The sequence below is a fragment of the Gouania willdenowi genome, unplaced genomic scaffold, assembly GCF_900634775.1.
Source record: "Gouania willdenowi unplaced genomic scaffold, fGouWil2.1 scaffold_261_arrow_ctg1, whole genome shotgun sequence".
Classification (NCBI taxonomy): Eukaryota; Metazoa; Chordata; class Actinopteri; order Blenniiformes; family Gobiesocidae; genus Gouania; species Gouania willdenowi.
Window position 1 is genome coordinate 202,874 of NW_021145019.1, and position 18,400 is coordinate 221,273.

At 39.1% G+C, this 18,400-nt stretch overlaps 1 protein-coding gene across 1 annotated transcript in view; it reads left to right on the forward strand.

The window, feature by feature from the left end:
* Window positions 1-2,699: 2,699 nt before the first annotated feature.
* Window positions 2,700-18,400, forward strand: part of LOC114459100 (dihydropyridine-sensitive L-type skeletal muscle calcium channel subunit alpha-1-like) — a 42,226-nt gene continuing 26,525 nt past the window's right edge. Inside the window, exons 1-3 of the mRNA XM_028441462.1 lie at window positions 2,700-3,013; window positions 3,096-3,201; window positions 12,241-12,380. Of these exons, the coding sequence (XP_028297263.1) occupies window positions 2,826-3,013; window positions 3,096-3,201; window positions 12,241-12,380 (434 nt within the window). The 5' untranslated portion in view covers window positions 2,700-2,825. The remainder of the gene's footprint in view (window positions 3,014-3,095; window positions 3,202-12,240; window positions 12,381-18,400) is intronic.

Genomic DNA, 18,400 nt, shown 5'->3' on the forward strand with positions numbered 1-18,400 from the left:
ATAAAGTCTAACGTTAGCTTTGATTTTATAAAGTCAAACGTTAGCTTTGATTTTATAAAGTCAAACAAATGTTAGCTTTGATTTTATAAAGTCTAACAAACGTTAGCTTTGATTTTATAAAGTCAAACAAATGTTAGCTTTGATTTTATAAAGTCAACAAACGTTAGCTTTGATTTTATGAAGTCAAACGTTAGCTTTGATTTTATAAAGTCTAACAAACGTTAGCTTTGATTTTATAAAGTCTAACAAACGTTAGCTTTGATTTTATAAAGTCTAACAAACGTTAGCTTTGATTTTATAAAGTCTAACAAACGTTAGCTTTGATTTTATAAAGTCTAACAAACGTTAGCTTTGATTTTATAAAGTCTAACAAACGTTAGCTTTGATTTTATAAAGTCTAACAAACGTTAGCTTTGATTTTATAAAGTCTAACAAACGTTAGCTTTGATTTTATAAAGTCTAACAAACGTTAGCTTTGATTTTATAAAGTTTAACAAGTTCAAGTTAAAGACATTCAAAATGTTATCGGTGCAATATGTGTGCATGCACATACAGAGATCAAAGGAAATGATCAAAGGATGTTTTCACACCTTGGTAAAGCTCAGTTTATTTTCTTCCTCCTGTCGTTCTATCGTTAATCGATGACTTTCCCTCACGTTAACGTGTGTGTAATGTGTCATTGTTTACACGCCGTACGTTCTGGTGGTCGAGGGTTCAAGTGTTTCTAATTATGAGACCAACAATAAAATACTTAGAACCTAAACACTGCTTTGGTTTGTGGACCCTGCACATTCATTCACACACTGTGGGCGGGGCCTCGTACAGAGGTGTGTGTGTCCTTTGCCACGGTGTCTAAAGTAAAGAGGTGGTGAATAATTAGAATACAGTATATAATATTACACTTTATTTACACGTGCGTGCGTGATGGAGCAGGATTAGAACCAATGACCCTCTGATTATAAACCTTTATTAACCCTTAGTCACCACCACCAATAGTCATATTACAATAAAGTAACTCAAGGGTTATCAATGTTGTGATAAATCAATAATCACATTTATATTCATCTTTATCTTGTGCAAATCATCCATTTTCTTATTTTGTTTGTGACGCATCTTTATATCAGAGATAAAATAGTTCCTTTATTTAATTAAAGCAAAAAAACTAACGTCATTATTTCACAGGCTGTTTTTCTTAGTCTTTGTTATGTAGACAGTTATAGTTATAGTTATAGTTAGTTATAGTTATAGTTATAGTTAGTTATAGTTATAGTTATAGTTATAGTTATAGTTATAGTTAGTTAGAGTTAGTTATAGTTAGTTATAGTTATAGTTATAGTTATAGTTAGTTATAGTTATAGTTATAGTTATAGTTATAGTTAGTTAGAGTTAGTTATAGTTAGTTATAGTTAGTTATAGTTATAGTTATAGTTATAGTTAGTTATAGTTATAGTTAGTTATAGTTATAGTTAGTTATAGTTAGTTATAGTTAGTTATAGTTATAGTTAGTTATAGTTATAGTTATAGTTCAAAGTGGATCATATTTTACTCATGTTGTTTTGTTGCTGTAAATTGTGTTATTTTTTTAATTCCACTACATTGTGGGCGTGTACACCTGATCTTTTTCTATTGCGTTTTACTTTAATAAGAATGTATTTTGTAACTTTCTACTTTTATAATGATAGATTTTATTTTAAAAGTACTTAATTTTGACCAATTAATTTATGTGAATAAACAAGAAGCAATAATTAAACTAAAGAGAAAAGTTGGTAGATGTTCCATCTTTGATCCACGGGTGTCAGTATTTGTTTAGTTTTCTCTCTCTGACTTTGTAGAGCAGGTTTTTGAAAAGTAGTAGTAGTTATATCCAGTGTCATAGTACAGCACACTGAATAAATTCAGGAAGTTATAGAGAGAAGAGGAGATGGTTTCCTGTGCTCTCTCTCTGCGTTTGTTTCCATTGCTGTTTTATCCTGTTTTAGTTTAGATTTAGATTTAGACTATTTTATTCATCCAACAGAGTAATTCAGTCTCAGTCCACCAGGTCATTCATACATTTAGAACAGCAGATAAAGATAGTAATAAAAGTCAGTACATTGACAGAGAAGCAGTTTTTAGCCACTGTGTAGTTCAGCAACCACAGGGGAAATTATTTAGCCCCGCCCCCTCCTATTTTCTTATTAGTGTGACCATTATTTTAAAATAAAAACATGTCTGTAAATGATTGTTAGTGGATGTGAAGGCTGTAGATATGCTTACAGGTCTTTATTTGGAAGCTCCTCCTCTGTGATGTTTTATTATTGTTTATTTGTTTCTACTTGTTTTCTTTTCTATTTCTTAGTGAGATTCAGTTTGTTCAACCTTTATTTTTCTACTACTGTCCCTCTCCATATTCTTTGAAAAACACACACGCATGCGCACACACACACACACACACACGCATGCGCACACACACACACGCATGCGCACACACACACACGCATGCGCACACACACACACACACGCATGCGCACACACACACACACACATGCATGCGCACACACACACACACGCATGCGCACACACACACACACACGCATGCGCACACACACACACGCATGCGCGCACACACACACACACACACACACACACACACACACACACACACATCTATTTTTATTCCCTTGTTCAAACAGCTGCTCAGTAAAGCGGTAGACATAAAAAGGGACAGATTCCATTCCACAGATAGAGGTGAGAAGCAGAGAGAGAACACCGTCACTCAGTCAGATAGAACACAGGAACCTTCAGAGGAACTTTTAATAAAGGAACCAGTGGAAACATCTCCAGCAATGGCCGACTCCAGCAGTCCTCCGCTGTCGTCCTACATCATGGACGAGGAGACGCTGAAAAGGAAACAAAAGGAGAAGCTGAAGAAGCTGATGGCTACAGGAGGAAACCCTCGACCTGCTCGTTCGCTGCTTGTCCTCACCCTGAAGAACCCCATACGCAAGGCCTGCATCAGCATCGTGGAGTGGAAGTATCCTCTAATAATTATAATGTGCTGTGACTTTATTAGTGATTTATTATGTATTAGTTACGTTTCCTATAATCACATTCAGACCTTTTGAAATCATAATCCTTCTCGCCATCTTTGCCAACTGTGTTGCCCTGGCCGTGTATTTACCCATGCCTGAGGAGGACAGCAACAACACCAACAGCAACTTGGTACGTTTCTCCTCCTTTGTCTACTACAGGGGTCTCAAACTCAAATTACCTGGGGGCCACATTAGGCAGAGTCTGGATGAGGCTGGGCCGCATCAGGTATTCCACAAAAATACTTTGGTAAAAAAATCAAATCTTCATAAACGTCATTACTAACAGTTCTTTAAAGGTAGGGTAGGTCATTTTTGAAAGCTAGCATGATTTTGAATGTAGCCTCCCCGACGGCTCCGCCTTTACCCCCCCCGCCCCTCCCCTCTGTGCTCACTCACATGCATGTTCACAGCTGCTGCAGAAGAGGAGCTCAGCTCATCACTTGTATTGTGTAGAAACGTCTCATTCATCAGTAAGTAAACAATAAACTTTATCATATATGTGTTAAAAACGTGACTAAAAACTCTGTTTTAACTCTGTCAGCGGTGACGCTCGTTCAGTGTGAGCTCGTGCATGTGAGGGATTGAGAACGAGCAGGGAGACGGAGACGTGATTGGTTAAAAATTGGTTGAAGTTATTACAGGTTTACAGCTGCTACAGATGATGGATTTTCTTTGTTCATTTTTCAGAGAACATAAGAACTTAATTTCTGTCAGGACATAAAGACAATTTCAACCCAAACTTACAAAATGTATCTGGAGAAAATTACCTTCCCCAGCTTTAATTTCAGGTATTCCACAAACAACTTTGGTAAAAAAAAAAAAAAAATGAAATCTTCATAAACGTCATTACTAACAATTCTTTAATGTCAATGGGTTCTTCTGAACACGAACTGCCCTGAATATAAATGCAACATTTCTTCTGAACATGGCTTCTCTGACCTGGAAGCTCTTCCTCTCACATAGCTGAGCTACATTTGGTTTGAGGGAAGAAATAGTCTGTGATCATCACCAACTTTTCTCTTCACTGTAGGTTTTTTTTAATTGCTGTTGCTCTCCTAATAAAGTCATGTGTCTAGCCAACCAGACGCACGGTGAACGTGTTTCCCGCCTTTTTTTTCCGGAAACAACAAGGCAGATAATGCACCACTCAGCAGAAATCATCTTTCTTTTTGTGCTCAATGTTCATGTATTTTGTGATGACATGAACATCATGACATTTGTAGACGGTAGAAAGTACAGAGATAGAGAGCGTAAAAAAGGCGATCACCAGTGGGGCGTTTACTATCCGTCGGGACATTAGCCTATTATAGCTGATCTAAACCATGGGACGTTATTTACTGGCTTTTATTTTCTATAATAACCTCATGGAATCAGCTGTACGTTCCAGCCAACAGCGATGTTTCATTGACTATAACCAAGGTGGGTAGGTCCCCTATGAGCCCCCAGCCTCGGAAGCGGGACGGCGGGTGCGAGCTGGCTGGGTGGGTGGCTCCATTGGAGGTGTGCTTCCCTTGGTGACATCATCAACGCACAATGCTGTAAATCATTCATATTGTAACAGACTATTTAACTGAGTTATGATCCACGTGTAGTTTATTCAATGTTTAACAGCTGTTGTGGTTCTCATGGCATTTGAAGCATCGTTGTTACGTACAACTTTCACTGTCAATGTTTGTCTTTGTTTACATGTGTTCTGCGTGTTGATTGGCTGGGAGGCTGGGGAAGGGCGGGCGTAAGCGGAGAATGAGGGGTTCATGATGTTTTAACGACTTCCATTAAAGGTTGATAAACCTTTGATAACGGCTGGAGTCACGTCATTACAATACAGTATAAAACACACGGGCTGCACTAATATTACATTTTCACATTGTCCTGTGGGACACAAGAATGAGACCCCTGGTCTACTATATATATATATATATATATATATATTACAGTTATTAAAAAAGTAAAACAAAAGCAACTTTCGCAACTTTTCTGTAAAATTACAACATTTTGCGACGAATGACTTGAGATAACTTGTGTTTGGTGATATATAGAATATGTTGGAATTTAACACAACTGTTAGTGTCTCATATACAGTTTATATATATGAGACATATATATATATATATATATATATGAGATATATATATATATATATATACACACATACTAGGGGTGTCAAATGATTAATTTTTTAATTGTAATTAATCGCACTACTTCCATAATTAACTCATGATTAATCGCATATTTTGTATCTGTTCTGATTGTACATTAAAAGGATATTTTTCCACTTTATAATACTCTTATAAACATAGGAGTGGACCAATATGCTTACATTATGCAAATTTATTATTACAACATTTAAAACTCAGCCCAACAGGAATCATCAAGTGAAACATTAACATGAATTCAAAATCAACAATGTAGTGTCCAAGTCAACATTTGGAAAGAATTAATAAACATCCACTTTTCAAATATCTTAAAATCAATAATTGATCCTTCTGCATCACAACAGAGACATTTTCAATTGTTCATCTAAATGTTCCACCTCAAAGCAAATAACACAATATGATTGTTCCAAACCACCTGACATAGGTAGAAATAAACACAATCATTTCTTACTACAAAGTAGGCTCAACATAAGGTGTTATTAAACAAATAAATGGTGTTATTAACAGCTCTCATATTTTATTCAGCATAATCTGTGTACGTGTAGTTATTTGATGTAATGTAAATCATTTCAAGCAGACCTTCGTCCTCCACAAAGCTAATGGACCTGCAGGATGTAGCCACACATTTAGCGATTGCTGTTGAAAGTTTGTTGTCCAGTCTTTCTGTAAACAATCCAACGTGGTCCGCCTTTGGCGTGGAGGAGGCGGGGTCACAGCATTGGCCGTATGCTTAGCAAGCAGGTGATATTTTAGACTTGACGTACTTCTATGATATACCAACTCACACCGACAATACACACATATGACTTTTGTTTTGTCGCGTGAACCATCTGGCAGAACTTTGAAGCTGAACTTTTCATCTAAAAGCCCTTTTTCCGTGTCCATAGCTCCGCCCTGCGCTACCTTTATCCACAAACACGTTGCTACCTGAATTTCCAACCACGCATTGGGCCGCCCTGATGTTCTTCTTTTTCTTTGTGGTCTTTATCGGTGGTCGGCCTCCACCATTTGGGTCATTACCGCCTTCTACTGACGCGGCGTGTGGGGAACAGCTCCAAGCTCAAGTCAAACTCCTGCAAGTTGCCAACGAGGGGTACGTTAATCGCACATTAAAAAAGATAGTGGCGTTAAAGGGAATTTGCATTATGTTAATAACGTGTGAATTTTGACAGCCATAATATAATATATATAGCTGCTCTTATTCCAGAGAAGAGCTCTTGAACATCAGGGCAACAATCCCCAAAGAAATAATTTCCCACTTTCATCGCTTCCTCTGTGGATTTACTGGACATTTTACTCAAAGATTCGCTCACCTTTGCTCACGCAGTGAAGCGCCGGAGGAGAGAAAAAAGAGCTGGTGCGCTTGTGCGTCTCCGCCAGCGCGGCCGACGCACACCGTGACCGGGGATATTCCTCTCTAACGTGCGCTCACTGTGTAACAAAGTGGACGAACTCCAGCTGCTGTTGGGAAGAAACAGAGACTTCTCCTCATCTTCTGTTCTGTGCTTCACGGAAACGTGGCTGTGTGGAGCGGTACCGGACTCTGCGCTGCAGTTGGCCGGCTTCCAACTTCACAGAGCGGACAGAGACGTGGAGCTCACCGGGAAGAGGAAAGGTGGAGGAATCTGCTTTTATGTGAACAGCAACTGGTGTAACGACGTGACAGTGATCCTTCAGCACTGCTCTCCTCACCTGGAATCCTTTATTATCAACAGCAAACCCTTCTATTCTCCTGTGAGTTCACTTCATCCATCCTGGTTGGTGTGTACATCCCACCGTCAGCTGATGTGTGTGAGGCACAGCGCACACTCGCCGACCAGATCCTGTGCGTGGAGCGGACCTACCCGGACTCTTTTATCATTGTGCTTGGTGACTTTAATAAAGGGGACCTCTCACACCAGCTCCCCAAATATAGACAATTAATTAAATGTCCGACCAGAGAGGAGAAGACACTGGATCACTGTTACACCACACTAAGCAGTGCTTATCACGCCGTTTCCCGTGCTGCACTGGGCCTATCGGACCATGTGATGGTCCACCTGATTCCTTCATACAGACAGAGGCTGAAGCTCTGTAAACCTGTGGTGAAGGAATCTAAACAGTGGACCAGTGAAGCAGTGGAGAAACTCCAGGAGTGTTTGGACTGGACTGACTGGGATGTTTTCAGGTCTGTGAACAGTTCTCTGGATGAGTTTACAGACGCTGTGACGTCCTACATCAGCTTCTGTGAGGACAGCTGTATTCCATCAAAGACCAGGGTGAGTTATAACAATGACAAACCCTGGTTCACAGCTAAGCTCAGAGGGCTGAGGACAGACAAAGAGGTCGCTTTCAGGGGTGGAGACAGAGCCAGGTACAGAGAGTCAAAGTACACGTTTGGAAAGGAGGTGAGAAAAGCCAAACGTTTGTACTCAGAGAAGCTACAACATCAGTTCTCTGCTAACGACTGCTTCTGTCTGGAGAGGGCTCAGGTAAATTACAAACTACAAGCCCAGAGCCCCTGATGCTGCTAACGACCTCTGCCTGGCCAACAGTCTGAATAACTTCTATTGTAGATTTGACAGACAATGGGACAGACCTGACTCCAACCCCCCTCACACCTCTGACCAGCCTCACTCCAACACCTTCACCCCCCACATCATAGCTACAGTCTCACCACAGCTGCTTACAGAGGTTCTCTCCCCTATCTCCCCCCCCCCCTCCTCCCCCCCTCCCACAGAGACACCTTTCTCCATCAAAGAGAGAGATGTAAATAGACTTTTCAGGAGACAAAACCCCCGTAAGGCTTGTGGACCGGACTCTGTCTCTCCTTCCACCTTAAAGCACTGTGCTGATCAGCTGTCTCCAGTGTTCACAGACATTTTTAACACCTCACTGGAGACATGCACCGTACCAGCCTGTTTTAAGGCCTCCACCATCGTTCCTGTCCCTAAAAAGCTGAGGATCACAGGACTTAATGACTACAGACCCGTCGCTCTGACATCTGTGGTCATGAAGTCCTTTGAACGCCTCATGCTCTCCCACATCAAGGACATCACCGACCCCCACCTGGACCCCCTGCAGTTTGCCTATAGATCCAACAGGTCTGTAGACGATGCTGTAAACCTGGCTCTCCACTTCATCCTCCAGCACCTGGACTCCCCAGGCTCCTACGCCAGGATCCTGTTTGTGGACTTCAGCTCTGCTTTCAACACTATAATCCCAGCTCTCCTTCAGGACAAGCTTTCAAAACTGAACGTGCCAGACTCCACCTGTAGGTGGATCACAGACTTCCTGTCTGACAGGAAGTAGCACGTGAAGCTGGGAAAAACCATCTCTGCTCCAGGACCATCAGCACTGGATCTCCTCAGGGCTGTGTTCTTTCTCCTCTGATCTTCTCCCTGTACACCAACAGCTGCACCTCCTCTCACCAGTCGGTCAAACTCCTGAAGTTTGCAGACGACACGACCATCATCGTCTCATCTCTGATGGAGACGAGTCTGACTACAGGTGGAGACAGACCGGCTGGTGTCCTGGTGCAGCCAGAACAACCTGGAGCTCAACGCTTTAAAGACAGTGGAGATGATAGCAGACTTCAGGAAGAACCCAGCCCCCCTCACCCCCCTCACCCTGGGAGACTCTACAGTGAGCTCTGTGGAGAACTTCTGCTTCCTGGGGACCATCATCACTCAGGACCTCAAGTGGAGCTGAACATCAGCTCCCTTATCAAAAAAGCTCAGCAGAGGATGTACTTCCTGTAGCAGCTGAAGAAGTTCAGTCTGCCAACAAAGATGATGGTGAACTTCTACAGCTCCATCATCCAGTCCATCCTCTGCTCCTCCATCACCATCTGGTACGCTGCAGCTACGGCCAAGGACAAGGCCAGACTGCAGCGTATCATCCACTCTGCAGAGAAGGTCATCGGCTGCAATCTGCCCTCCCTCCAGGACCTGTACGCCTCCAGGACCTGAACCCCTCCAGGACCTGTACGCCTCCAGGATTTTGAGGCGTGGAGGAAAGATTGTGGCCGACCCCTCCCACCCCGGTCATAAACTGTTTCAATCTCTCCCTTCTGGAAGGAGGTTTAGGTCCATCAGGACCAGAACCTCCAGACACAAAAACAGCTTCTTTCCCTCTGCCACCATCTACATGAACACACCCCAAGTCACCCACTGAACCCCCCCCCCCACCCCCCACCACCTCCATGATGACATTATCTGCTGCACTGTATATATATATATATATATTTATCCTTTATTCTCTATCTATCCTTTATTTATCCCTCATCCTTTATATTTATCATTATTATTATTATTATTGTTGCTGGTTTGTTTTTTGTTTCTTTGTTTTTAATTTTTGTTGTTTGTTTTGTGCACCAACTACCAAGACAAATTCCTTGTACTGTCCTTAAAACTGTACATGGCCATTAAAAACATTTCTGATTCTGATTCTGATTTACTGTGTATATATATATATATATATATATATATATATATATATGTTCTATTGAGTTTGATTCTATTTGATAAAATTATAGATTGAAATAAAATAGAAGCTGTTTACGTGAACGTTTAGTCACAATGAGAAACTGTTAATGTAGTTTTTTCTCCAAATATGTAAACAAAGAAACATTCAAAGAGCTGAGTTGTGATAGGTCGAGATGAAATAAAACATCTGAATAATAATCAAATTGCCAAAGTAACAGAAGAGAGACAATGAATTATTATTATTAAATTATTAAATGTATTTATTGACCTAATAATGAATGTTGGATGTGTCTGTTTACTTCCATGTTGCTGTAGCCTAACCCGAGATCTTTGATTTAGTTTTTGTTTGTCTTAAATCAATAATCTGTTATTGATGCTAATTCCACTATGTCCTCGTCAACGACGTCATGTTAGCTTTCTGCCTCAAGGCTAAACACAGCTAGCATAGCTAATACAGCTAACATGGCTAACACAGCTGACACAGCGAATAAAGCTAATACAGCTAACAAGGCTAACACAACTAGCACAGTTAACATAGCCAACACAGCTAACAAGGCTAACACAACTAGCACAGTTAACATAGCCAACACAGCTAACATGGCTAACACAGCTAGCACAGTTAGAACAACTGACACAACTAACATGCCACAACTGACATAGCTAACGTGGTTAACACAGCTAACACAGCTTGTACAGTTAGCACAACTGATACAGCTAACATAGCTAGCACAGTCAGCACAACTGACACAGCTAGCCAAGCAAACACAAATAATCAGGCTAATACAGCTAGCCAACATAACATAGCTAACACAGCTAGCCAAGCTATTATAGCTAACACAGCTAGCAAAATTAGCACAGCTAGCCAAACTAACATAGCTAACACAGCTAGCCAAGGTAACATAGCTAAAACAGCTAGTCAAGCTAATATAGCTAACACAGCTAGCCAAGCTAACATAACTAAACAGCTGTCCAAGCTAATATAGCTAACACAGCTAGCCAAGCTAACATAGACAGCACAGTTATCCAAGCTAATGTAGCTAACACAGCTAGCCAAGCTAACAGCTAGTAAATTGTTGTTTTGTTGACGTGTTTCACTGGATCCAACTTTTTCAATGTTAAAAGCATCTTATGTCTTTATAAACCACTTCACACACATTATTATTATTAATAATAATAAATAAATACATCTTAGTTACAGAGGATGCAGGTCCCATAATTACTGTATATGTAAAAGATCAACAATTTTGTTCCTATGATAAATAAACAGTTTCTAAGAAGAACTTTAGAGACAATATCAGTGTTCATCATTATTACTAATAAGTCAGTTCCTGTAGGGAGTATGTATAGCTATAATAAAGTGGGAGGGGCCAGTAGCTTTGTCATGGATGGTTAAAGAGGTTGTGTTTGAAGGTGGACGTCAGGGACATTTAGGTTAGTTATGAAATGTGTACAGTGATAACTATTGTGTTTTCATATATTTGGGCTTTGAGCAAGGACACTGTAGGGAGTTGAACCCCATCTATTCAGATTCTAGTTTGTTGTCCTCGTGGATCCAGATCTCCTCAGACCAGAACAGACTCAGTCCGGACTCGTTTAGTGTAATAATAATAAACAACAGTTTAGATGCACACGGAATTTATAAAACATTTATGAAATAATTTATTCACGTATCATTACAGTCCAAACAAATCCAACGTTGCACACCTTTGAACCAAACAGCAGCCATGTTGAAAGTCTCAGCTCTGTCTGAGCCTGATTCACAGAGATATTTGAGGAACACACAGAGATATTTCTTGCTTTATAGATAGATTAATAATCATTTTTTACCATAAATAATCATTGATCCTCTGAATCTATATTTTGTTGTTATGAAGGTTGTGAGTTCAAGGACAAAATAAAAGATCATCTTCTGAATACCAGTGTTTACATTTAGACATGGAGTGAAACTGGAGACGTGTGTGTGTGTGTGTGTGTGTGTGTGTGTGTGTGTGTGTGTGTGTGTGTGTGTGTGTGTGTGTGTGTGTGTGTGTGTGTGTGTGTGTGTGTGTGTGTGTGTGTGTGTGTGTGTGTGTGTGTGTGTGTGTGTGTGTGTGTGTGAGTGAGTGACATCAAAGACACAAATAGAAGAGAAACCACAATGAAGTAAGGAAACCTGAACTCTACTGTTCCATCAGACAGAATAATTTAGTTCAGTTCAACTTTATTTATAAAGCACAAATTATTTATCAAAATATAAAATTAATAATCAGAAGGAAAAAAACTCAACAAATCCACATGAAGAAGCATCAGCGACAGTAAAGAAACAGGAATAAATCTGTGTTAGAACCAGGTTCAGAGGTGGAGAACATCTGCTTTGACTGGTTGGGGTTAGTGGACAGAACAGGATAGAGAGATAGAACATCAGAGAACCTCAGATCAGGAACTGCCAGCTCCAGCTTCAAAACACCTGAAGCAGAAAAACTACCAAATATGATCAATGTGATCAATAATCAATAGATTCCAGACTTGTGGAACCAGCTCTATTTCCCACTGTGTTTTATTTTGTAGGAGAGCCTGGAGTACATCTTCCTCATCATCTTCTCTGTGGAGTGTTTCCTAAAGATCGTTGCCTATGGTTTCCTGTTCCACGCAGACGCTTATTTAAGAAACTGTTGGAATATTTTAGACTTTGTTTGTGTGTCTGTTGGGTGAGTTATTGATTATTTATCATTTATACGTGTGTGTATATATATTTACATGTGTATATAATTTGTTTACGGTTGCAGTGGATGCTTTAAACCATCTGAGTGGTATATATATGTATATATATGTGTATATATGTGTATTTACAGTGGGTACAGAAAGTATTCAGACCCCTTTAAATGTTTCACTAAATGAAACATACATTTTATTTCTCATTAATGCACACTCAGCACCACATCTGGACAGAAAAAAACAGAAATGTAGAAATATTTGCAAATGTATTAAAGAAAAAGTGAAATATCACATGGTCATAAGTAGGGATGTAACGATTCACTCAACTCCCGATACGATTCGATTCACGATACTGGATTCACGATACGATTCTCTCACGATTTATTTTACAAAATGGGACTGTAGACAAATTTTTGTTTTGGGAAAAAAACTAGAAAATACTGTATTATTTTCCTTTTATTTTTCATTGTCAAAAGAATCCCTTGATAAACTATTCAAAACAATGCATTTTAACTAAAAATAAACCTTGAATGAAATAAATAAAGGAATAATACAAATGAAAATGAAGCCTATTAATTTAAATTCTGGTTCTATAATAAACAATGCAAAACTGCATAATAGTTCTTTTTCTTTTTAAAAGTGCAACTGAAAATGTATTTTGTGCCTTAACAATTGGACTTTTAAAAAAAAATTTACGTCATATTTGTTTGGACCAGCAGAGGGCGCTGGTAACACAGTGGTCGGCTGGCATGCAGATATCTTGCAGTGAAGAAGAGAAGCTATGCTAGCAGACAGAGCTAATAGAAAAATGATGCAGTTTTCCACACCAGGATTTGGGGATCATCTGACATTCTTCTTTGTAGATCTTCTCCAGTTCTGTCAGGTTGGATGGTGAACGTTGGTGGACAGACATTTTCAGGTCTCACCAGAGATGCTCAGTAGGGTTTAGGTCAGGGCTCTGGTTGGACCAGTCAACAATGGTCACAGAGTTGTTCTGAAGCCACTCCTTTGTTATTGTAGCTGTGTGCTTAGGGTCATTGTCTTGTTGGAAGGTGAACCTTCAGCAACCAGTCGTCCTGTCCCTGCAGCTGAAAAACACCCCATAGCATGATGTTACCACCACCATGTATCACTGTTGGGATTGTATTGGGCAGGTGATGAGCAGTGACTGGTTTTCTCCACACAAACGGCTTAACACCAAAAAGTTCAATCTTGGTCTGATCAGAGAATCTTATTTCTCATAATCTGGGAGTCTTTCATGTGTTTTTTTGTTAAACTCTATGCAGGCTTTCATGTGTCTTGCTCTGAGGAGAAGCTTCCATTGGGCCACTCTACCATAAAGCCCTGCCTGGTGGAGGGCTGCAGTGATAGTTGACTTTGAACAAGGTTTATTTATTTAAAATTCAGTTTTACAATGTTACATAGGAAATCACCAATGTTGTTTTCCCACTTTTCTTCCCTCCCCGAACCCCACAGTCAACACGTAACAAGCCAGACAGGTTAAAAGGATACATAAATAAATACAAAAATAATATTGACAATATTATCACTATTGCGAAAATAAAACAAATCAAAATATACATAGAAATATAATGTAGTTAACAGTTCTAGAATAGTTTTTCCTTACACATCGTTATTAAACAATCTCACTTGCTTCCATCTTTTGAAAATAGGCAAGAAAAGGGTCCCAAATTTCGTGAAATTTTTTAACTGAGCCTTTTGTTGTGTATCTGATTTTTTCGAGCTGTGTGTAATACATGACATCTCTGACCCAAAGTCCATGTGCCGGTGGCTGTGGATCCTTCCAGCCCAGCAAGATCCTCCTACGAGCCATAAGTGTTCAGAATGCAACCAGTCTAGCCTGGGCCTTGGTCAATTGTGGATTTAAACTCACACCAAAGATTGCAATAAATGGGCAAGGAGCCAGTGCCTTACCACATGCTTTAGAGAGGACTTGGAATATACTGTTCCAGAAGTTATGCAATTTTGGGCAAGTCCAAAACATATACAATAAAGAGCCAGGCTCCTGCTTACAGTGGTCACAAGTGGAGTCAAACTAGGGATGTAACGATTAATCGTAAGGCAGTTAAAAATCGATTCATAGGTATCACGGTTGATATCGATTTTCTGACAATTGAATTGCAGTACTTTTTTTTAACCCTATCCACAAGTGTAGGCGGCGGGCGGAGTCTGCTAATACTTTCTTTCTGGCCGCCTTCTACTCTTAAATATGTTAATAAATGATTCATTACCCCTTTAGCACCGAAAGAATATCTGTAATATTACTTGAATATCTGTAAAAGTCACGTTTTTCTATTAGCTCTGTCTGCTAGCATAGCATTTCTTCTTCACTGCAAGATATCTGCATGCCAACCGACCACTGGGTTACCAGCGCCATCTGCTGGTTCAAACAAATATGACGTAAATCAGTGTAATCACGTTTTTTTTTTTTTTAAATACATTTTCAGTTGCACTTTTAAAAGAAAAAGAACTATTATGCAGTTTTGCATTGTTTATTATAGAACCAGAATTTAAATTAATAGGCTTTTCATTTGTATTATTCCCTTATTTATTTAATTCAAGGTTTATTTTTAGTTAAAATGCATTGTTTTGAATAGTTTATCAAGGAATTCTTTTGACAATGAAAAATAAAAGGAAAATAATACAGTATTGTTTTTTCCCAAAACAAAAATTTGTCTACAGTCCCATTTTGTAAATGAAAAAATCGTGAGAGAATCGTATCGTGAACCCAGTATCGTGAATTGAATCGTATCGGGAGTTGAGTGAATCGTTACATCCCTAGGTCAAACCCATCCTTTATCTTACTTAGCTTGGTTTATGACCAGTGGAGGTGGTGTACCACCTTAAATTGAATAACCATGTGTCTGAGGCAGATGGACGAAGTGAAAATTCCCTCAATTATTTTATTCCAACTCTCAGTTGAAATTTGTTTACCCAGATCTTCCTCCCATTTACATTTAAGTGGCTGCAATGAAGAATCAGAATCAGAATCAACTTTATTGGCCAGGGGTGAATGAATACACACGAGGAATTTCTCTTGGTGACCTGTGCTCTCTCAGGTAGTATAACATTAAATAATAACAATCAACTAGAATAAAGAAAAATAAATAAAATAAAGAAAAATAAATGAAAAAAGAAGTATAAACATAAATATAAGAGTAGTTAGACTAATATGTGCAAACTAAATAAAAAATAACAAGTTAATAATAATAGTAATAATAATAATAATGAAATAAAATAAGAATACAATAATAATAATAATAATAAGATAATAGTGCAGTAGTGCATTGATGAGTAGTGCAAATAGGTGAACATTTAAATGAAAAAATTATGTACATGAACATTCACAGTGACAGGTTGTTCCAGGGTTGATATGTTTAGTTCCAGGTTATTTCACAGTAACAGAAACAGGTCTGACTCTCTATGACTGTTTAGTGTTGATCACAGTGACAGCCTGATTCATTTAATAACTCATAGGTCAGACTTATAGCACGTTTGGCATCTGGTTTTATCTTAAAAATATCATCTAAAAGAGAGTGAGGTGGACAAGAAGGAAAGGCGTCAGTATTACACACCATAAGTACCTGTAAAAGTGTGACCGTGGCAGGTCAAACTTAGAAACCAATTGTTCAAAAGAGCAGAAGACGTCATCACTGTAGAGTTTATACAAAGAAGTTATTCCACAGTTCTTCTAGATGTTGAATGCCTCATCTGTTAATGATGGAAGAAACATACAATGTCTCTGAGGAGGAGCAATAAGTGATAGATCAACCAGTTTGAAGTGTCTCCTGAACTGGAACCACAGTTTTGGTATAGTGGGACACAGGTGTTGCTAATGCTAATCTGGCACAAAGTAAGGATGGCAGTGTAACATGGTCCACAGACATTTTCTCTTGTATTGCCCATGATGGTGAATTGTCATGATCCAGGGTCCAGTATAACATTGTCCTGACATTAGATGCCCAATAGTAGAACAAAAGGTTTGGGAGAGCCAAGCCTCCAGCGCTCCGAGGGTTTTGTAATACACTTAGTTTTAATCTTGGTGGTTTTTTATTCCAAATAAAAGATGATATTTGGCTGCTCAGATTAGTAAAAAAAGACTTTGTCAAGAAAATTGGGAGACATTGGAACAAATACAGAAATTTAGGAAAGACAGACATTTTAATGATATTTATTCTACCTCAGAGTGAAAGAGGCAGAAACTCCCACCTTGTAAAATCCTGCTTTAGCTTTGAAAGTAACACTTGATAGTTAGATTCATATAGATCCTTATGATTATGCGTGATCCAAATTCCCAAGTATTTAAATTTATTGCGACTAGGTTTAAAAGGGGCTAAAATTGTCGATTAGTCTCCTGATCTCTTTCCAATGAGCATTGCTTCACTCTTTTCATAATTTACCTTATATCCGGATATTGCTCCAAATTGTTCCAACAGGTCGAGAACTGTTGGCAGACTTTCCGACGGGTTTGAGATGAACAGGAGCATATCATCTGCATAAAGCGAGACTTTATGTTCAGTAGTGTCACGAAATATTCCTGCATAGTCGGTACATTGTCTCAAAGCAATGGCCAGAGGCTCAATAGCCAAAGCAAAGATAAGTGGAGACAGCGGGCAGCCCTGTCTTGTTCCACACTGTAGTTGGAAATAAGAAGATAAATGGTTATTAGTTTGAATGGCTGCCAGGGGGGAGGAGTAAAGAACCTCAAGCCAGGAAATGAAATTTCTTCCAAATCCAAACTTTTGTAATGCATAAAAAAGAAAGTCCCACCTCACCCGATCAAACGCCTTCTCAGCATCAAGTGAGATTACTGCTTCATTTTCAGATTTACTATAAATTATATTTAATAAACGTCTAATATTGAAGAAGGAGTATCTATTTTTAATGAATCCTGTTTGATCGGGTGAGATGATGGATGGCAGATATTTTTCTAACCGAAGAGCCAAGACTTTAGCGAGAATCTTATTATCTGCGTTTAGCAATGAAATTGGACGGTATGAACTACAATCTAAATGGTCTTTATCCTTTTTAAGGATCAAAGAAATTACAGCTTGACGCATAGTCGGAGGCAAGGATTTAATCTGAAAAGATTCATCAAATGTAGACTTTAACAATGGGACAATTTGAGGAGCAAATTTCTTATAAAATTCAGATGGATAGCCGTCTGGACCCGGGGATTTTGCCGATTGCATACTCTGCAGAGCCACCTCAATTTCCACAGAAGAGATGGGTTCTTCCAAACACTTCGCAGCACCTGCTCCCAACTGAGGTACCTTAATTTTGTTGAAAAAAAGAATCTAGGCCAGAGTTATCATTTGTTGGGGGACAGCTATACAATTTCTGATAGAATTTTTTAAAACACTCGTTTATTTCTGTCTCCACCCTTTCCTCTGCACACACCCAACACAGCATAACGTGGATGGCTGTTCATCATAGGAATGGGATCCACACAAGGTTCCTGCTGCTTAACAGAAGGTTTTCCTTGCCGCCATGATGAATTCATGTTGGGTGTGGGATACATATGTATGTGTATATACGTATATATGCATATGTGTGTATCCATAAAATGAAGAGTCCGTCCTTAAGACTGCTCTACTGTAAAGTGCCTTGAGATACCATTGGTTATGATTTGGCGCTATACAAATAAAGATTGATTGATTGATTGATTTCTAAATTGTCAGTAGACTTGATACCCTGACAGTTTTTAATTTCTGCAATGGTTTGGTTGGCAGTTCTCTGGCGAAGCTGCTGAGCCAAAAGCCTGCCCGCCTTCTCCCCATGTTCATATGAAAAACTATGTGATTAGTAAAGGAGACGTTCAGCTTGTTTAGTAGATAAAAGGTTGTATTCGGTCTGTAGTTGTAATCTCTGTTTATATGAAGTGTTGGTAGATGATTTACTGTAGGCTGCATCAAGTTCAACAATTTGATCGGCTAGTTCAGTGAGGCGCGCTGTTAAAGCGCGTCTCTGCTTCGCACAGAATGAAATTATT